The 21,709-nt window shown below is 38.5% G+C and overlaps 2 protein-coding genes and 1 long non-coding RNA gene across 7 annotated transcripts; 2 read left to right on the top strand and 1 right to left on the bottom strand.

Annotated features, from left to right (window-relative positions):
• Positions 1 to 4,985: 4,985 nt before the first annotated feature.
• Positions 4,986 to 8,333, top strand: LOC103402285 (endoglucanase 25-like). The gene is made up of 6 exons (XM_008341024.4): positions 4,986 to 5,779; positions 6,016 to 6,323; positions 6,439 to 6,903; positions 7,120 to 7,255; positions 7,354 to 7,526; positions 7,672 to 8,333. Exons 1-6 carry the CDS (start codon positions 5,395 to 5,397, stop codon positions 8,071 to 8,073), a joined length of 1,869 nt encoding a protein of 622 aa, XP_008339246.1. The 5' UTR covers positions 4,986 to 5,394; the 3' UTR covers positions 8,074 to 8,333.
• Positions 8,334 to 11,828: 3,495 nt separating this feature from the next.
• LOC114821470 (uncharacterized) lies at positions 11,829 to 13,388 on the top strand. 2 transcript variants are annotated; one of them, XR_003768802.2, is made up of 2 exons: positions 11,829 to 12,145; positions 13,093 to 13,388. It is a non-coding gene; the product is annotated as an uncharacterized lncRNA (long non-coding RNA). The 2 variants fall into 2 exon arrangements; XR_003768803.2 differs by lacking the exon at positions 13,093 to 13,388 and adding an exon at positions 12,746 to 12,981 and having other exon boundaries at positions 11,833 to 12,145.
• Positions 13,389 to 16,877: 3,489 nt separating this feature from the next.
• LOC103402286 (uncharacterized) lies at positions 16,878 to 21,368 on the bottom strand. 4 transcript variants are annotated; one of them, XM_008341026.4, is made up of 5 exons: positions 21,117 to 21,368; positions 18,408 to 18,686; positions 18,016 to 18,252; positions 17,668 to 17,885; positions 16,878 to 17,463 (listed from the first exon to the last, which is right to left on the bottom strand). In XM_008341026.4, exons 2-5 carry the CDS (start codon positions 18,657 to 18,659, stop codon positions 17,205 to 17,207), a joined length of 966 nt encoding a protein of 321 aa, XP_008339248.1. In that variant the 5' UTR covers positions 18,660 to 18,686; positions 21,117 to 21,368; the 3' UTR covers positions 16,878 to 17,204. The 4 variants fall into 4 exon arrangements, with proteins under 4 accessions (XP_008339248.1, XP_008339247.1, XP_008339249.1 ...); XM_008341025.4 differs by having other exon boundaries at positions 21,122 to 21,329; XM_008341027.4 differs by having other exon boundaries at positions 21,126 to 21,313.
• Between the last annotated feature and the right edge of the window lie 341 nt (positions 21,369 to 21,709).

Genomic DNA, 21,709 nt, shown 5'->3' on the forward strand with positions numbered 1-21,709 from the left:
AGAGTGTATGAAGCTTTCTACGAGTTGTAGTTGCCCTTCATTGATGAAGTTTTTATTGGCACCATAAATTGGTTTTGTTTCACACTGTCTTGATCAAAAGTATGTGAAGCTTTTAAGAATTGTGATTGAACTCTTTTGATAAAGCTCTTGTTGGCATCATAAATTAGTTTTGCTTCACACTGTGTTGATCAAAAGTGTGTGAAGCTTTTGAGAATTGTGGTTGCCCTCCATTGATGAAGCTCTTGTTGGCAACATAAATTGGTTTTGCTTCACACTGTCTTGATCAAGAGTGTGTGAAGCTTTTGAGAATTGTGGTTGAACTCCTTTGATGAAGCTCTTGTTAGCATCATAAATTGGTTTTACTTCACACTGTCTTGATCAAGAGTGTGTGAAGCTTTTGAGAATTGTGGTTGCCCTCCATTGATGAAGTTCTTGTTAGCATCATAAATTGGTTTTGCTTCACATTGTCTTGATCAAGAGTGTGTGAAGCTTTTGAGAATTGTGGTTGCCCTCCATTGATGAAGCTCTTATTGGCACTATAAATTGGTTTTGTTTCACACTGTCTTGATCAAGAGTGTGTGAAGCTTTCTACGAGTTATAGTGTTTACATTGTTACAGAGGAGAAATGTATGAAGCAGATGCAAGAGGGCTGAATAGCTTGATCTTCGTATGCCATGCACTGAAGTTGTTGTTGGCTTGCAATAAGACTTTGTTGGTGACTATAACTCTTGTTGGGCATAAGTGCTCCCCTAGTTGAGTTGTCAAGCTTGAGGGTTTTTGATTATTTGTGAATGCTAGGAGTTCACATGTACAAGTTGTACCACTTGTCTTCTGGTAGGTGGAATGAATGGTGAGTTGCTTTCATCACTTGGTTGGTGGTACAACAGTGAGTTCCTTCATCACCTTTCATCACATTTCATCACCTGGTTGGTGGCACGAAGATGAGTTCCTTCTTCACCTGGTTAGTGGCATGAATGGCAAGTTGCCAAATGATATTAGAGTACGGGTTGTACATTTCATCACCTGGTTGATGGCATGAAGGAGAGTACGGGTTGTACATTTCATCACCTGGTTGGTGGCAGAGTGGCAAGTTGCCAAATGATATTAGAGTACAGGTTGTACATTTCATCACCTGGTTGGTGGCATGAAGATGAGTTTCTTCTTCACATTTCATCACCTAGTTGGTGAGAATAAGGGCAAGGTGTTGAGGCACATTGTAGCAAGTGTTGAATAACACAAAGTATGTTGAACCCTTTCGAAGCACAGTTGACTTATGTATGAATGTGTTGGAATGTATGATTGAAAAAATATATTGTAAAGCTGTTCGTTTATTTGTATAGTCTTGTTGACATATACTTAGACTTTGTTTCATGTTGGAAACATTCATGTTGAAGCTTTGAACCTGAGTGTTTCATTGCTAGGAATGTAAGAGGATTAGGACCAAGTTGTCTAAATCACCTCTTTATTGAATTCATGCCAAATAGTCTTCATTACATAGGATACCGAACGGCTGAAACTTAACATTTGTACAATGTGAGTTTATGATAGGGGCATATTTATGCGACTTAGTTAGCTTGTTCTTGTGCATTTATGTTGTTATTTCTTAGTCAATTATGTATTTTAAGCTATTTTCATGTGTTTGTAGGTTCAAATATCAAAGTTAGCAACAAAGTGCTATTTGGAGCATTTTTGGGCCAAGATTGGATAGTGCAAGCATGGAGACTTGAGGATTGACGTTTTTTAAGATTTGAATGCTAGAAATCAGCATGTGTGTGTACAAGTGTGTTGACCTACAACTCCAAACATCCATCCACTACACCCATTACATCCACTCGTTACCAAACATTCACCCACTACACCCATTACATCCACTCATTACCAAACACTCACCCACTACACCCATTACATCCACTCATTACCAAACACTCATCCACTACAACCATTACATCCACTCATTACCAAACACTCACCCACTACACCCATTACATCCACTCATTACCACAACATACACCACTACCACCTTAATTAGATGGTGGTCCTCTCCCTAGCCTATAAATACATCCATCATTCACCATAACAGAGAAGAGGGAGAAAAAATCCATCCAAAGACACTACATTCACATCTCACAACTCCATACACTTACACTTTCATTCCTTCGGGGAGAACACATTTCACCCATCCACCCTTCACCATAACTCACCTATATCTATCCACCACCATAATTTACCACTCATCCATCAAACCACACTTTGTGCCGCAACAAAGAGAAGAAGGAGGACCCTTGGACGTGCTTGCCATTCAAGTTGGATTGTTGGAGCGTTTTTAGGTGTTTTCATTCTTTTGTTTTCAATGTCTAAATTTGTTTATATTTGCTTTGTGAGTATGAGGAACTAAACCCCCCTTAGCTAGGGCGAATTCGAAACCATATTCATGCTTGCAATATGATTTGATTACCTTCAGTTATGATTTCATAAGTTGTGAATTCAATTTGTTTAACTGCTTGATTGATAACTTATTCATGTATGTTTATTAAGAGTGCACACTTAGTTTGCATGCATGAATATGATGCTAGAGTATAAGGGAGTTTCACCTAATAGTTACAAACTTATATTCACAAGTAGTGGAGGTCGCTTATAAACGATCACGTTAAATAAATTCTTGGCAGGAGTTTCATGCTCATCATAGTAACGAATGCCTTATCAATACTTATAGTTTTCATAATGCTTAATGATCTTTGATTGTATCTTTATTGTGTTGTTCACGTAAAGAACTTTTGAAGAATGCTTGAATTGTTGTATGCGTTTTCCCATCCAATTCAATAACTTAAGGAGAACTTAAAGGTTAATTTAAGCGGACTTAATTAACCTGGGGTATTGAGTTTCATGATTGATCGAAAGAACAACTGAAAATTGGTTTATGTGCAAGTATGTCATGTGTGGAGAAGAACCTCCTAGCTAGCCTTCCATCCATTCAATTTACTCAAATTCGTGCAGCTTTCATTAGTTATTTAATTTACTTGTTTTGTTTTCAAATTCTTCAAAACCAAAACCCCCTTTACTTTAAAGTGTTTTATTAGTCAAAATCTGTTTTGATTTGTGTTTTTAGGTGTCCCAAAAGTGTGTTAGAGTCCAAATCTGCCCAGTTTGTGTTTTTAAGCAGATTTGAGCGTTTTTAGCTTGTTTTGAGTCATTTGAGTTTGTTTTAAGTTCTTTGAGTCTAGTTTAGTGTTTTTAACTTTGTTTATATGTTTTTAAGTCAGTTTAGAGGTTTTAGCAAGCCCTCTTAATCTCCGGTTTAGAACGATCCCTATTTGCATTTATACTACAATTTGACAACAAGAGGGTTTAATTTGTGTGTTAAGTTAATTTTCGCATCAGTTTACTTGTAATAGTATTTCAAGTGATCAGCGTTCCATGGATGGCCAAGGGTTTTGCCATTGGAGCTTCTAAGCTTGTAAGAGCCAGGGCGACTGATGCCAACAACTTCAAATGGTCCATCCCAATTTGGACTAAGTGTTCCTTCACTCGAGACTCTGTCGCAGAGTAATCTTTTCTTCAATACCTAGTCCCCCACTTTGAAAGAACGAGGTTTGACCCTTGAGTCATAGTAGTTGGAGATGTGCTGCTTGTAGGCGACATTCCTCAAGTGAGTCTGGTTTCTGTGTTCCTCGACTAGATGTAAGTTGAGGGTAAGTTGTTTGTCATTTTCGCTTTGCACGTAGTTCTGGACTCGGAACGTTGCTTGCTCAAGCTCAATTGGGACAACTGCCTCTGTACCAAAGGCAAGTGAGAATAGGGTTTCTCCTGTTGATGTCTGATACAAAGACTATTGAAAGCATGAAGCATGTCATGTTCTCCCTTAATCATATTGTGTAAGGCGATTAGTGATAGAAGAATTGTGTGATACAATAAAACTAAATTGACGGTCACAAAATAGAAAAGTGATAAGTTTTCCAAATTCAATTAGTTAATCAAAAAGTGATCTAAGTTTTCCAAATTCAATTAGCTAATCAAACTTATATTACAGACATACTGCTTCCGGTGATAAAGGATTTGAGAACAAACTACAAATCTGCATTTGAAACTCTTCACACGATAGATGATCGATGCAGAGAGAGAAGCATTGCAAACTGAACATGTAAAAATATCCAATCTTTAACCAAACAATCTAAACCCTAAACCCTGACAAAATTATAGTACAACTGCAATTAGGGTTTCATCAAAATTTCAGTAATTAATCCTTGAAATTAAGCTGCATAAAAAAGTTATAGATCCAAGATTAGAAGCACTCACTGCAAACTATCCACTTTGAGACCAACAGAGGTGAAGAGAGAAGAGAGAGCAAACGGCTACGAAAGAAGCAGAAAGAACAGCTGTAAAACGACGCGACTCATTTGGGGAAAACAGCATAAAGAAACAAAACACCCAGGTTTTTAAAAGATGAAACCGGATTTGAGGCAGAGAGATACAGAAAGAAAGAAGCAGAAAAGAGGATGGTAACTAAACTTTCCAGCGGCTTCGTTCTTTAAAAATAATTTTATGACAAAAATACCCTTGGATAATTTTATGCATTCTGTTTTGCTGGTTTGAATTTTTTTTGGCCGAGGGGCATTTGCATCCAAATATTTTTGGCGAAGCCGGTGACACCAAAACCGACTTCCGACTTTCTATATAAATAAAAGAAGATGATGATATAATGTGGATGTGTGGAGAAAAAGAATTTGAATCTAACGTTGGTTGGGTTTGGGTTTGTAACTTGTGGATGGGTGGGTGGACGGAAGGAATAGTAGCAGTGGTGAAATGTAAACAAAGTAAAGCACTTCGGTATGAAATTATTATCCTAGCCAGTCAATGGCAAATTGGCAATTAGCAATTGGCATAGGCGCGTGGGGTAGGAAAAAGTATACAAGGTGTCGTTGTCGCAGCAGTGGAGTGGTCAGTGTTATTAACCAAATAAATATAAATATTAAATTGATTATATTACTTAAACTTAATCAACAAAAATAAAAAGAAAAATAATTAGGGGAAGGAAGAAAAAGAATTCCATCCCATCACAAAACTGGAAGTCTGGAAGCCACATGGTATGAAGAATATGAGGAAATCTATACAACTGTAATCTGCTGTGATTCTTTCTGGGCTAAAAAAGAAAACAAGAGCTTCTCCCAGCGTTACCCATCCAAGTTCAACCTTCCCAATTATTGAATAAATTAATAGATAATACAAAAGAAAAAGTCCAAACTCAGTCCACATTTTCCTTTTTATTGCCAGCAACAGCAAGACAAAGCAAGTAGCTTGTTTGTTTTGTGAATTCAGTTCATTCATTACTCATTGGATCTGATCGCTTTGCTTTGGGTGTCGGTGTCGGTGGAACTCAATAACATCTGTCGGTCGGCTATGAGCATGTACGGCAGGGACCCCTGGGGGGGCCCGCTGGAGATAAACACGGCTGACTCTGCCACCGACGACGACCGCAGCCGGAACCTACAGGATCTGGACAGGGCGGCGCTGTCGTCGCGGCCGCTGGACGAGACTCAGCAGAGCTGGCTGCTGGGCCCCTCCGGCGAGCAGAAGAAGAAGAAGTATGTGGATCTGGGATGCATCATCGTCAGCCGTAAGATCTTTGTGTGGACGGTCGGGACGCTACTGGTGTCGGCCTTCCTGGCGGGCTTCATCACGCTCATCGTCAAGACTGTGCCGCGTCACCACCACGCCCGCCCTCCCCCCGACAACTACACTTTGGCGCTTCGCAAGTCCCTAATGTTTTTCAACGCCCAGCGATGTATGTTTGTTTTTTCCTTCTACTTTTGGTTGGTGCTTCTTTTGTTACAAAAAATACATGTCTCAAGACTCATTCAATACCCTCAGAAACATAAAGTGTAACTATCAAATCTGGATCATGTTTGTTTGTTTTTGGTTAATTTGGCTTCCTCAGATACTGTCATCACTAATTTGTCTGCCATTCATTCAATAATTATTTCATTCATGTTAATTTCCTATAATATATGGGCCTGTCAGCCGGAAAACTCCCAAAGCATAACAATGTGTCGTGGAGGGGTAATTCGTGCTTAAAGGATGGCAATGATCCCTCCACCACTTTCAAAGATCTTGCCGGTGGCTTTTATGATGCCGGAGATGCCATCAAGTTCAACTTCCCGGCCTCCTTCGCCATGACCATGCTCAGCTGGAGCGTCATTGAATACAGTGCTAAGTATGAAGCTGCTGGGGAACTCTCCCATGTTAAAGAAATCATTAAATGGGGATCCGATTACTTTTTGAAGACCTTCAACCATTCTGCCGATTCCATTGACCGACTTGTTGCCCAGGTATCCATCTCTCTGCCTAATATTTGCAGCATTCACTACTTAGCCCTCTCTTTTATTTTTCACTTTTCAGTGCCTATTGCTAATTTCCTAATCTGGTACTTTGCTAATTTGACAGGTTGGGGTAGGATCTACTGCCGGAGGAAGTACTACTCCTAATGATCATTATTGCTGGATGCGTCCTGAGGATATTGACTACCAGCGTCCTGTGTCTGAGTGTCATAGTTGCTCTGATCTAGCTGCTGAAATGGCCGCCGCTCTAGCTGCTTCATCCATAGTTTTCAAAGATAACAAGGCATACTCTCAGAAACTTGTTCATGGTGCAAAAACACTCTTCAGGTTTTCAAGGGAGCAGAGAGGCAGATATAGTGCTGGTGGTAGCACGGATGCAGCAACCTTCTACAACTCCACCAGTTATTGGGATGAGTTCATATGGGGTGGAGCTTGGATGTATTATGCTACTGGAAATTCCTCTTATCTTCAGCTTGCAACAACTCCGGGTCTTGCTAAACATGCTGGTGCCTTCTGGGGAGGACCTGATTATGGAGTATTGAGCTGGGACAACAAGCTTGCTGGAGCTCAGGTACGCTAGCAGAAGAATTCATGTTTTGATATGATGCGTGAAATTTCTAAAATCCATTTATTCATGTCTTACAACTATCTTCTGTTAATTCTATGTTCATTAATCAGGTCCTTATCTAATATCAGATTACATTCGGGTTATGAGTCTTATGATCTTCACAATTTTAGTTGCTTCATATTTTTTATTGCCAACACAATCTTGAAATTCTTTGACTAGGTGCTTCTGAGCCGTTTGAGGTTATTCTTGAGCCCTGGGTATCCATATGAAGAAATTTTGAGGACATTTCACAATCAGACTAGCATAATCATGTGCTCATACCTGCCTGTTTTTACAACCTTTAACAGAACAAAAGGTACGAGGTTCTTACTCCATAATTTTTTGTGTTTTGGACTTAATTGACCTCTTGGGGTTCTCAAGTATGGGATCTAACATCTTACTGACCTGCTGTAGGAGGCTTGATCCAGTTGAATCATGGAAGGCCACAACCTCTTCAGTATGTAGTCAATGCAGCCTTCTTAGCTACATTGTATAGTGATTATCTTGATGCTGCTGATACACCTGGGTGGTATTGTGGACCCAACTTCTACTCTACTGACGTGTTGCGAGAATTTGCTAAAACTCAGGTATATATTTTTCATTTGCTTTCTTTCCTTTAAATTTTTTTCAGTGAGGTTGCTGATGGGCCTTGAACTCCCCACACATGTAAAGACTCATGTTGAGACTTGATGGCCAATAACCTTTTTTTTTTCTTCACCCTCTCTTTGGCAGATTGATTACATCCTTGGCAAAAATCCTCGAAAAATGAGTTATGTCGTGGGCTTTGGTAATCATTACCCAAAACATGTCCACCATAGAGGCGCATCTATTCCAAAGAACAAAATCAAATACAATTGTAAAGGGGGGTGGAAATGGAGGGACACTCCAAAGGCAAACCCAAACACGATTGATGGGGCCATGGTTGCTGGTCCTGACAAACATGATGGTTTCCGTGATGTTCGTTCTAATTACAACTACACAGAGCCGACTCTTGCAGGAAATGCAGGTTTGGTAGCAGCACTCGTTGCTTTGTCGGGAGAAAAATCTGTTGGAATTGACAAAAATACGATTTTCTCTGCGGTTCCCCCAATGTTCCCCACTCCACCACCACCTCCGGCACCCTGGAAACCATGAGATGCTAAAGCGGTCACTGTTGTTTTAGTATGCTAAAGCGGTCTTGTCGACATAAACAGTAACTCAGTAACATGAAGATCAAGGGGATGGGCGCAAGGAAGTACTGGACAGACGTTGAGAGATTGTTGGGCTGGCCTTCGTCAAGAGGAATTGATAAAAATGTCTATTTGATTCAATTTTGTGATATATACAGTATATATGTGTGAGACAAATCCTTTATTTTTTGAAACATGGAAAGTGAACAGTTTGAATTTGGTTAACAGCAATGTCTCAAATGCCGATAATTTCGCTGATATTATCGGTTTTTCACGTTACCGATATTTTAATAGGTATCCATCTGGTTTTCGTCAAAATATCATGATATTTTCAAAACAATCGCGATATTTTGGAACTGTGCTAATCGGAGAAGAACGCCGGAGCTTTTATAGCTCCAGCCAACTGTAAAAGAGCACCCTAGACTTCGATTTAGGTATCAAAATGAAATATAAGACGAGATGAATGTTTTTATAAATTTCGTTTGCCGTGAAACGGTCGGAGGTGTTCGGAAAGTTCATCGACACCCACGGCCTCGCTGGAGATGGGTGTGCCTATTCCCGAGCCGATTTCGTCCTAAAAACCTTGCAAAAACACGATTTTGAACTTAAATTTCACATATAAGCTTCAATCTACAACAGAAAGAGGCAAACCCGAAGCTTACCTAACCGGAGAAATTCAAGAAACTCGCCGGAGTTCCTGCGTTCGCCGAGTTGCAGAGACGAGAAGGAGAGGGAGAAAGACGAGGTTGCTGATGATGATGGGTGTCTTCCTGAAGCTGGTGCGATGGTGTGCGTGTGTGTATGTGGGTCTCAGACCCTCGGTGCAAAGAGAAATGAGAGAGACGGTGCCGACGAGGGAGGAGCAGAAGGCGATGTGGGAGAAAGATCGAGAAACCTTGGGTCTATGTGCGTGTGTGTGGGAGAAAGATCGAGAGACTTTGGGTCTCTGTGCGTGTGTGTGGGAGATCTCTGTGTGTGTGGGGGAGAATGGAGAAGGGGGAGAAGGGAGCTCAAAGAAGAGAGAAGGATCCAGAAAGAGAGACTGTGTGCGTAATGAAGGGATAAATGTAGAAAGAGTATTAGAGGAGGAGGTGGGATCTAGCAGCGCTAACTCTTTGGAAGAACTTTTGCGCCCAAGACCAAGAAACACTGAAATTCCACCTTCTTCCAATCCTACACAACCACAACATCGTGCTGATATTAATGATAGCTCTAGTACAAGATCAGGAGACTCATCTACCACCGGAGGTGGGAATGATGAAAGATATAGTGGAGCTGGAGGTAGTGGTGGTGGATATGGAAACTATATTGGACCACCTCCCGGATTTATGAGCCCCTTCACTGGTGAGGCAAACTTCACGCATGCAACACAGGATGAGGACCATGGCAGTAGGCGGGCAGGACGAGGAATTTGTGCCATAGGGAAGGACTATACTCGTAGAGAAAAAGGCAAGGGGATTTTGTCAAGTCAAGAAGATGACTCGTTATCTATAACTTCGGACTCTGTTGGAGTGGGAAGTAGTAATTAACTATGGTTATACTCATAACCAACCATTTCCCTACCCTTCATATCCCATTCCTGTTGGGATGGAATCGAGCGACTCATGGAAACAATCCGAGACTCAATCTTCAAATGATTTTGCTTATGGACAACGTCAACCAATCTCAGATAAATATGGGTGGCATGTTAACAATTACATGCAAAACTATTTTGAGGATTTATCATTTGATAACTACTCTTCACAATACACTCACTTTACACATAGAGATGATGAAGATAGTGAAAAATTTGAACCTCATAGGAACTCTATGTGGTACTAAGTCACCCATGTATCTTACCATGCAATGTATAAAGTGTAAAATATTGTACTAATTCATTATATATAAATGATTATGGTGTGTTTAAACTTCTTTCATTAATTACTACATATTTTCTACACTCACAATGTTTGCCAGCTCGCTATATAATCAACTTGATAATGTTAAATCCATCATGCAATGCATTTCCTTCCATTTTTTGTGATAAACTAATAGATAATTGACTAAATAAAATCCTGGAAAGTTTCAATAAAAATTTCCAAGTTTTTCTTACAATTTCTGTGGTTTCTATATTATTTTTATCGATATCGATAATATTCCGATATTTTCATCGATATTTCCGTGTTTTCGGACTACCGATATTTCTGATATCATCGATATTTAATACCTCGGTTAATAGATAATAAATTTGAATTTTTCATGTCAATCGTAGTAGTATTTTTCTCGCTCCTTACCTCCCTGGAATTTGGGTTTTGACAAGAATGTGTCATGCTAATGCTGTTATGAGCATTGAGTTGTATTCAGAGTCTCGACCCGACTCAGCTTCTTACTTTACATGGATCTGTGCTATGTTTTCATTGTTTTTTCTGGTGGCTGCTGGCGAGTTGGATAAGGAGCTCTGTAAGAATAACAATAACCAAATAACATGGATTCAACCAATTGAATCACAACTCACTAATAACCAATATGTAAAACTATAAACCAAAAGCTACAAAAAACTAACCTGCAGAATTCGATCCAGATGAAGTAGCCATTGTAGCTTCGTGAACTCAAAACCTTCTCCTCTTTAACAAGACACGATAGCTCTTGGAACGACGATGAACCGAGAGCTTGCAAGTAGTGGCTTAAGGGTTTAAGCCTTATATAGTATTCCTCTAACTATTCCATATTAGAATCAGTTTAGGATTTAAACTATACAATCAATACTAAATCATGAGTCTAAATGAGTTCCAGCACTAAGTTTCAATCCCACAGGGATTGAACAATTCTCAATACTCATATCCGAAAAGAATAAGGATAACTCACGACTTTTAATCAAAACTTTTCCATATCAATCTTAAACACTATAGCTATTCCTCTTACATAATTCATACACATAATCTTACACTTTCTACTTTAGTAGATGTAGATCTTGCAGTGGTAACTTTCCTCTTTTACTCGGTGAAATTCTGTACATTACCATGGCCATCTTGAATATGTATACCCACTGTTCTAAAAAGTGGTCTAAGCGGCCGCTCAGGTGCTGGGTGTTAGGCCGCCTTCACGATTATCCTAAAAGTGTTCAATAAATCAGAGGGGTTTAAGCGGTGACTAGGTGGCCAATTAGGCGTGCTAGGCGGCCTTGGCGGCGATATAGGCGGCCATGTTCTGTCTTGCCATTTCACTGCATGTCGTAGAAATGGAATAGACAACATAAGATCTAAAGAGAGAACGGGAGAGCATGAGGAAAGAGAGAGAACTGTAGAATGAATTTAAAAAATAGATCTGTAATTGCATGAAAAAGACGAGAATTTGATTTAGACGCTTGGGATTTCTGCCGAAGCAAGCAACGAGGGTTTCTTCGCTGCTTGAGAAATTTTGCAAAACAAAATAAATGGAGAATTAGGCAGAGCGATCGAAGAAGGGAGGAAGACGACACGGAACAAAAACCAAAATCAAAGCTTTCGGCTTTTAAAGTCTCAAAAACCAGGATCTTCTTCGGATCCGGGTATCCTTTAATTGTCATTCGTCGTAAATTGTGTAACCAGTTTTCGTCAGGTACTATTGGTAATTAATTTTAAATATAAAATTTAAAATAATTTCTAACCGTATAATGTACGATGAATTGACATGACTAGAAGATCCTCACAAAGAGGATCACAAAAAGATCAAAAGAGTAAAGGATCCGAAGAGGATCCACTTTCTCAAACACCAACTCTTCGGTTTCCAAGGCCTTATAAATTATAATAAAAGAATAAAATACAATTTTCCACTCTCTCGCTCCTCTCTTTCCCTCTCCTCCATCTCTCATTTTTTGCCCTAACTGATAGGGTTTCCATGTCCATATAGCTCCAACCTCTCATGCATCAGTGCCTTCAACCTTTACCGATCGTTGTTGCAGCAGCCTTAATCGTTTCTGGGTCTCTCTCTTTCGAGGGTTTTTTGGCGGAAAGCTTTGCACTTTTGGCCTCCCAGAGGTTTTTGAGTTGCACCCATGTCAAAGCTACTTGGTTTCTCCGGTAAGTCTTGAGACTTTTCATGTTTTTTGTGTTGAATTTATTGTTTTTGGGCTTAAATAGTTGTCCGCTTGTTTGGAATTTGTGATTTGAATGATGTCTAGCTGTTAAATTTGTACATTAGAGATGAAATATTTGGAAATTTGATGAGCTAGCTTGTTGATCTGTTGTGTTTTCTTGTTTTAGTGAATTTTGATGATTTTAGTTTCATTTTTCGAATAATATTTTGGATTTAGAATAATAATTTAGGGTGCTTAGATGAAATAGTTTTGGATTTGAAACCCTAAGATCTGATCAGCCTTTTGGTTCATGTATTCAATTTTGGGGTTATTGTATTTTTTTTTCTTTTTTGGGTGAATTAATTGCTTTCTAAAATTAGATGAGGATTAATTAACCATAGTTTTAGAAAGCACCATAACTCAGGAGTTTAGTACTTGTTTCTTGCGTGGTCCATGTTTGCATGTTGATAACTCAAAGTTGGGCTTCGATTTGATCACATTGGTTTTCTTTTCTAATTTGTTGTTCTTATGGATCTTTATGATTTTCTGTTCTTTTTTTAGTTTATAAACTTGCTCTATGTTTGAGAGTACTTTTTGTATGCAGAGACATCCCAACTTCTGTTTGGGTTCAACTTTGTTGAAGGGGAGCATACTGCTTTTTGAAGGGGTTTGGGTTCTTGGCTTATGATTTGATTTTGTATTGCTTGGGGATTGTTTAATGTGCAGATTTTTTTAGCTTGGATTCTTTTGTACGTCTACTTTATGGAACCGTCCTCACATTTGGTTTGCTATTCATCTGTTATCCTTCACTGTTTTCATAGAAAGATTGTCTTTGGTTTACGCTTCTTTGCTTCATTGTCTTCTAGCACTGGTTTTAAGCATCTTGGCTTCGTTTATATTTTAATACTGCAGCCTGATGTACAAATGATGGGATTCATTACTATTTGACAGATGCTGAAGTTTGTTTGGCGACTTTAAAATTAAGGAATTTTCCTTGGATAAGATCCGGCATTTTCATTTCAGATGCAGCTGTCTTTAAACATAGTTACAGAGGAGGGCACTCTGTGGTTTGATTTCAAGAGGGATTATGATGCTTCTTTTGTTGTGATTAGTTTTTTCTTTAAAGCGTTGTTAGATGTGATTCTAAATGTACGCAGTGAAGAGTGGAGCCTTATTTCATTGGATCCTAGAGGAGTATAGATTGCTTCTAAAATGGAGCCTTATTTCACGTGATGTTTGAAACTAAATCTGTGCAACCTGTGCTGCTATAATTTTTTTTTTTCCCAAACCAAAAAAAAAAAAAAAGAAAAAAAGAGAGGACCCGTGGACCAGGCCAGGTTAGGTCCGATTGCTGTATTGAAATATGATGTACTCGGCCCGATCCGTTTCTTTTAAACCTAGATCCGGTCCGGTTCTTTCAAAATTGGGCCCGGGCCGGTCCGTGCCCAGCTCTATTCCCCATCTCCCAAACTCCTATTAGACTTAAGACGCCCACTCTTCTCCTCCTCGACATCATCCCTCACAAAAAACCCAGTCTCAGACCACCATCGCCGTGGCGAGTCGCGACCACCACCACTTGAGCTCTCTTCCTCAATGACATCCCAGAGAACCCAGGTCTTAGAACCCAGTTCTCCCACTCCTGATTCCAAGTCACAGACCATCGATTCACCATCGTCCCCCATCACTGCCGTCGCGACCACCGTCATCCAGAACACTGCCGGTCATCATGTGAGCAAGATCCCAGTTGAAAATTCATGTGGTGGTGGGTGATAGGTGTAAATGTACAAACTGAAGAAGAAGAGGAATGCATTTTTTTTTATGGAATTTGAGAAATTTGATTACTCTGTCGAATTAGGATTTTGGGCCAATTTTGCGATTTTCTTAATTAATTGTGCTTAAGTTGACGCATCATGCTTGATATATAATATGTTCGAAAATTAATCTTTACCCTTAGAAAATGCATGTTATGATTCTAATGCTGCTAGCATCTGACTGTAAAAGAGTGTGCTTTGTCTTCTCTATAGATTCGTTCGAATATGTGCTGCTGTGTTTTTGAAAAAAACAAAATAACATTTTGTTTTAAAGAAAAAAAAATAATTGGACCCGTGGATCCGTCCCGAATCGGCACGTTTCGAACGAGCCGGGTTAGGGCCGGTTCCAATGATCAAATTTGCAATACTCGACCCAGCCCGTCCAATTTTTTTTTTTAAGCGGGTCTGGTCCGGTCCCTTCAAATTTAGCCCGACCCGGTCGGTGCCCATCCCTATTATATATAAAGTGAGCACTCGAAAATGGTGAAACATTCAAAATACCATAAATTGTCCTTTAAGAATTTCATAAATTATAATTGAACCAAAAGAAGCTAAAGTATTTAACCATATTTTTATTTTGAATGAATTTAATATTTAAAATTATAGAAAAAAAAAAAAACAAAACCTCCCACATTAGTGGGTGGTTTCACATTTTTAATTCATTTCTTCTTCTTTTTTTTTAAATAATTTTAAAAAAATATGTAAATTAATTATTTAAATAAAAGATATATATATAAAGTGAGCACCCTAAAATGATGAAACATTCAAAATACCATAAATTGTCCTTTAAGAATTTCATAAATTACAATTGAACAAAAAAAAGCTAAGGTATTTAACCATATTTTTATTTTGAATGAATTTAATATTTAAAATTATAGAAAAAAAAACAAAACAAAACCTCCCACATTAGTGGGTGGTTTCAAGTTTTTAATTCATTTCTTCTTTTTTTTTTTTAAAATAATTTTTAAAAAAATATGTAAATTAATTGTTTAAATAAAAGATATATAAAAATGTCAATTGCTACACGCGTATGTGTGTGGCAAGAGGCTAGTATTTACTTAAATCCGCATAAACAGCCTAGGCGTAAGGCCCCAATCCGCTTCCTGACAAGTGACTAACGTCTTTTAGAACCTTGTGTATACCCCTAATTTATTTGCTGCTTCTCCACTTTATTATCTTCTTTTTCCTTTGCTTTGGAACGGGTATTCTTTGTCCCCAGAATAAAAGTTTCCCTATACAAACATATTCAATGTCCACTAAAGCAAGATTCATTTCCGTCCCGACCAAAAATGCTCGCCGTGGCAATCTTTGTTGGTGGATTGTTCATTTTGGTGTGACGAAGCTATGGCAGAATAACTCAACAGCTTTTTAGAGTATACACCGACATGGGTGGTTGCACTTGTTTGCCTTGTCATTGTTCTGCTATCTGATCTCTTTGTGCCGAGCGCACGCTTCATAAACTTGGAAAGGTATCCAAAAATTGTTCCCCTCTCTTATCATATTTGCCGTCTTTCTAACACTTGAAATCTTTTTGCTTTTTCTCCCTCCCACGCTGGAAAATGCTTTCCACCGTGCCATCCCTATCCCCATCCCCCGGCATGCCACCTCACCTAGCTGTTCACAACAAATCTAACTTCACCAACAGTTCCTGAAACAACGTTAGCAACTACAATCATTATCAAATTTGATAACAGAGTTCGCCTAGATCCTTTAGTAGCGGTTTGATCAGTTTGATCACAAGGTTCATGATGATGGTGAAGATTCAGAAGATGTAGTGCTAAACCCACCTATGTAAAAAGCTCAATATTGCTAGAATTTCATAAGTGTTGAAGCTTGAATCAGGCCCCTGGATAAAGAACATAGATAATGGGTCAAAAGAAGTAATAGAACGATGATAAATTAGATATAACTTTAGTCATTCCTAACAGTAGCGGTGGATGGAGTTTGTCTTTCATTGTCCCTTATTGGTACTTAGAGAAAAATAACCCCTTGTCGTCAGTTCCACAATAACAAGTAATAACAGTCCTACTTCTTCATCTTCTTCAGTCATCACCATACTGCTCCTTGTTCAATCTATAGAATTGTTAGCAGCTGGTGAATATGGACACATGCGAATAAGCAGGAATGTATTGACAGGTGATAAATGCAATGTATACACGGAGGGCGGGAACTTATTTGATCAATAAATATTTGTCAGAAATTGATACTGCTGAGATTCAAATAATTCCGAGGGAGGGAAAGCAATCTCAAAATCACAATTTTGTAAGAAAATTGTAGGAAATAAGTTCTGTAGCTTATGAGAACTTTTAAATATATTTCTTAGCTCTAGTTCACAAAAGGTGCACGTGGTATTGATAAACTGCGAAACATGTCCAACTTTTTTGAAAAGTGAGGATTTTTCCAACTTTCAAATATTATCGATGGGTAGAGTCATATAGTACTCTTTAACTCTGTTTTTGACAAAATTGGACTTATCTATTAGGACAATTCTTCAAGCGGTTATTGAGCGCATTGAAAAACTTTCAACTAGTTTTGCTGTTTGGTTTAATGATTTTTGCCTTTGAAAATTCAGTATTTAAAGCATGAGTAACAAGATGCACAGTTTGAAACCCTACAGAAACTAAAAGAAGGTCACTCCCTCTATAAACATATCATTTTATTCTTGTATCTCAAGTCCTTTGTGCGGTAGCTCCAAATCGTCCGAGACTCGGAGAACGAGCCAATATCAAGAAGATTTGGCATGCTCCCGGTGTTTTAACCTGAGTAGACCAGAAACCCACAATTGTACTATTCTGAATTGGTGAAGTCGATAGACGTCTTGAATCTCTAGATTAACATTATACTCCATTCTCTGATATGCCAAGGACTCAGCTCCCATTAAAATCTCAACAATCCAAGTTTCAACTTACGGGAAGTCAAACGAAATAAAAATCCAAATCTCTAGTCCAGCAGCTAGTTGAGAAAATACTCAAACGAGACAAGTACATCGTTATTGCATTAGCAGCACAGAAACCAGGCACCAGGCACATAAAATATGTAACATCCCTATAGCAACCAGGTATGAACACAGTAGTTCATAAAAAATTCTACATTTTACAAAAATATTATTAGTCTTCTGTTTTCTTTTGTTTGCCTAGTTTACATAGTTACAAAAACTACCCCTCCCCTTTCTTCCCCAAAAGGGACAACTAAGACATAAAATCACTAACCAATCCAATTATCTGCAATCAAATTTCCATGAGTGTATTCAGCCTACCATGTTCTTATATGCTTGGGTTTTTCAAGGGGAAGCTTCTCCATCTCTAAACTGCCATGGTCCAAGGCTGATGCTTCCGCTCCTCCACTAGTTTCTGCCCTTTTAAGCTTATTTAAAGCATTTTTTGCATAAACAGTAAAAGCAACTGTGGTTATAACTGCAACAATTAAGGATATAACGTTGTATACAATCTCCACTTTAGTCAAGTGATAGTTCCCATACTTAACATTTGCAAATGTCCTTATTAAGCGACCACTGCACAAGAAAACAGAAGAAATAGCTGAGGAAAAAGAAAAAAAAAACAGTTTTATTCTCTTTAAAGATTGACATTTTGACTGGCAATACATGTATGGATATCAGAAATGACATGCAAAATTGTTAAACTTTATCACTAAAAAATACTTAACAAAATTGGAATTTGATGGTACCAAAACAATCATACTGGATAGGGAAACCAACCTGTAGATGTAAATGAAAGCCTCTGGCACCATTCCAGCAACTGATCCACATAAGTAGGGCCAAAATGTCATACTGGTAACAACGATTGCATAGTTAAAAATTGTGTACGGAAAGGGTGAAACCCTAAAGAGAGCAACCACTCGAAATTGATGGAACCAACTCCCTTCCCCGGCAAGTCTAATCATTGCAGCATTTCGGGGCCATCTATTTAACCATTGCTGCCCAATAATTAAATACAAAAATGCAATGAAAACGTTATTTAAAGAAACAAAAAGGTAAGAAGAAAGAAGAAAAAGAAAGGCTCTCTTCAACAAGTCATTATTGGTTCCAAAAACATGAAAATCTTACATGTATGCGATCACGGAAAAACAGACCAATTAGATATGGCAGGACCATCCCAATAGTTGTTCCGACCATGATGATAACAAACCCTAAGCCATAACCAAATATCATTCCAGCCAGCCACATGGAAGGGCCAGAAGGTATTAGGACCACAGGGAACAAAGCGAGTGAAGCAACGAGAACAAGGGCAAGAACTGGACGGCCAAATGCAGTAGCTTCCCATTGCATTATTGGTAAGAGAACCTATGATAAGTCAAAAAACTTCAGGTATCACGAAAAAAAGAAATTGAATTTGTCCAACAACCAAACAATGTATAAAATTACAAACAGGACAATAGCTAGTGAACTATAACATGTTCTATAAGAGGAACTAATGAAAGAGGAGTAAAAGGAAGGACCTTTTCAAAAAGAAACGGCATCCCCCATTTTAAGAAAATGAGGAGCAATATAATGATAACAAGGCACCAAGCTAAGGCTCTAATCCACCACAAGAAAGATTTAACCCTTGTCTCTGATTGAGGCTGCAAGATATCAGCTTCTGCCGCCCTTGTTTCATTGGATACAACCAGCCTAACATACTCACTGTCTTCTCTAACATAATGCACTGAGGTTGGATGCTTCCCTAACTCTTCCAAGGAGTTTGTCATCATCAACAGGACCCCAGATGCAGTAGAAGGCTATCAAATTTAACAAAAAAAATATTACAAGCATCATAAGACACAGATATGAAACCTTTTCCTCTTGAAACATGTAACATGTTATATGAAAATGACCAGAAATTTGTTGGTGTTTTGGGGTTGGGGGGGGTGGGCGTTAGAAAAGGTGAAATAGTTACCCAGAAATATAATGAGAATCCTGAGCCATTTGTGGACAAAGGAAAATAATCCCCATATCATGCATTAATTAGCATGATATTCTATGAGAATTCCACAAGGGACAAATGGGATTGACAATTGTGACTATAAGAATATGAAACAAACCACCAGACAAAAGTGGGGAGACTGAGACTGGTGGTTTGTGATTATATATGGCTGTTATGCATACCAAGGAACTCAAGACAACTGTGGCACATACTATCACAAACCATCAGTCTCACTCTCACCACTGGTTGATCAACCAAACATAAAAAAAATAATTAGGTTATCTACACGGCCCCAATATACTTCTGGTTAAATGCCACCAACTGCACTCATGATAACTCCAATCTAACTCGACAAGAACTTACCTGGAATCTTCTAGAGTTGAAACAGTACCAGTAATCACTCAAAATTAGCTGAAATTTACTAACATTAGCAGAAGTACCCAGAACTTCTTCAAACTTGACAAAATTATCCTATTCTACCAGTAATCACTCAACATTAGCTTGATTCACAAAAAAGGATAAGCGCTGTTTTGTTTCGGCCTTTCCTTCTGAACTGATTTTTTAGCAACTACAGTTTGTTCTTATCATATCAAGATCTAAAAGCAATGTATTCGAATGCAAACTAAATTCTATTAGTCACATATGTTATCACATCCCATATCCGATTTCTGCTAGGTGCTACTGAATCTTTTCTGCTAGTCGACTTGTGGAACAGACTGAGTTAGAATCAAGCTATTTTGCAAATCTTGATTTTTGTTTTAGAACAGAAGGAATATCCAGTGCTACATCTAGATATTTCGAAGGGAGAAAATCCCCCCAGACCTGCATTTATAGTTAAGAGATTTCCTAGTATCAAAGGAACATTATCATCAATAGTTAAGAGATTTCCTAGAATCAAGCTTAGTTGACAGCTCTGACCCTCAAGACCCTCACCCTTAAAACATTATTAAACAAAAAGGGCGGAAATCTGATACGCCAGGTCTAAAGCTAAGACCCAAACCAGGAAGGTGTCAGCTGCAAAATTCTTCTCCAATAGCCCATGTGAGGTTGTGGACCTCCTATGCTGGCCATGGGGTGACAAGTCTCCAAGTTGTTTTGAACTAAGTTAACAGGAAGATAGAATCAGTTTCAAGAAGGACAGCTTTACAACCACTTTCCCAGGCCAGTTTTATATGGAAGAAAATCCCCCCAAAGCTCCGCCTCCAGCACCTATCCTCTCCCCAGATTTTCTGTGAATCCCGCAGACCGCTATTCATTAGAATCCCGAATAAGGGTTCCTGCACCAATATGTCCATCAGCACCATTCTTACAGCCATCAATGCCTAGCTGCCTAGACTGGAGGGTGTGGATCCATTGCAAGGAAGACTTGGAGTGTGGATGATTTTAGACCCAAAAATTTATAAGCATTAAGCCACTCCTGTCATGGAGAGGGTTTAATGTTGACAATTACATTCCTCTGATTCGGAATCTCACTCATTGCTTTCATAATTGTTCATAAAACTAGAGTGTGCAGCTCAAATTAAAGAATTAATATTCTAATTCCTACACTTGAGCACTAAAAAACAGGAAGATAAATGGTGTGGGTGCAACCATTCAAGTGAAGAAATTAAGCTTATCACGTTCAGATCATTAGAATTCTATCTGGATTCAACTATAATTTTTGGAGAATTTAAATTATTATGGTATTGCAGTAAGTATTTATAATTTTTTTATGTGATTTCTTTGGATTTCAGAATTTTTCTTGTGCATCCCTTTATCCCTTGTCCTCTTTTGTAGACTACATGCTCAGATAACGGGCGATAACACCACTAAATTCAAACATCAAGATTACCGTAACGCAACATAGCTACTTTGGAGATGTCCGTCTACTTCTGGTTGCTACTGTCCTCAACCAAGGGAAGGGAAGCACCTTGAGATGAAAACCTTAGATTATGAAATTAGATTATCTTTTTTCGATTAGCATGTTTAAAATTAGTAAACGCAGAAGGGTTGCAGAAGATCGGACGGGACGGGGCGGGGCGGCAGTCAAGTGGATAATACGAATTCTTATGTTGAGGAAATGAAGAAAATCAAAGACAAACAGAGCTCGAGGAAGCAGTTGCAGTAGAAATCCTAAACCCTAACCAATTAAAATGCCAGATATACAGACAGAGATAACTATTAGCTCGCTAGGGTTTTGAAGCAATGAATTACTGGAATTAATCAACATTAAAAAAAAACAGAAAAGGAAAGAGAATTGACCTACTTTACCTACGTCTCTTTCTAGCGTAACCGAGCTGAGGAGTTTGGAGTTTGAGTTGAACCACCGGCAGCCGGAAGCTGGCTGGGCTGCTATGAGTCGGCGGGATACTTGGCTGTTGCTTTTTTCCCAAATTTTATTTTTCAGCAGCCCACGGCCAGAAGAAAGAATAATATCTGCAAAACCAAAGACAGAGTTGATATTTCTTCGGTTTGCTTCAAATCAAAGTGTTAACAATAAAATAAATATTTAGAGACCGTGGAGCGCCTACCGAACGTGACTTTTTGTCCGTTGGTCTCGCATCAAGAAGAATGAAAAAAAAAAAAAAAAATTGAATTACATTTTATTACCTCAATATCATATCTCAACTTATAAATTCGTTACAATATTAGACTTTCGTTAAGTTTTCTATCAATTTGGTTGTTAAACTTACAAAAAGGTAATCATCCCATATACGTAGGTGAGAAGCCTAACTGCCACGCCTACTTGTCTGCCCTGAATGTCTCCTTATTCTCACTGTTTTGAGGGTTGAAAAATAAGAAATTTTTTCCACGTCAGTTTTTGATAAATTTATACTTAGAAAAACACTTCAAACTCAA

Source organism: Malus domestica, chromosome 15, assembly GCF_042453785.1.
Source record: "Malus domestica chromosome 15, GDT2T_hap1".
NCBI lineage: Eukaryota > Viridiplantae > Streptophyta > Magnoliopsida > Rosales > Rosaceae > Malus > Malus domestica.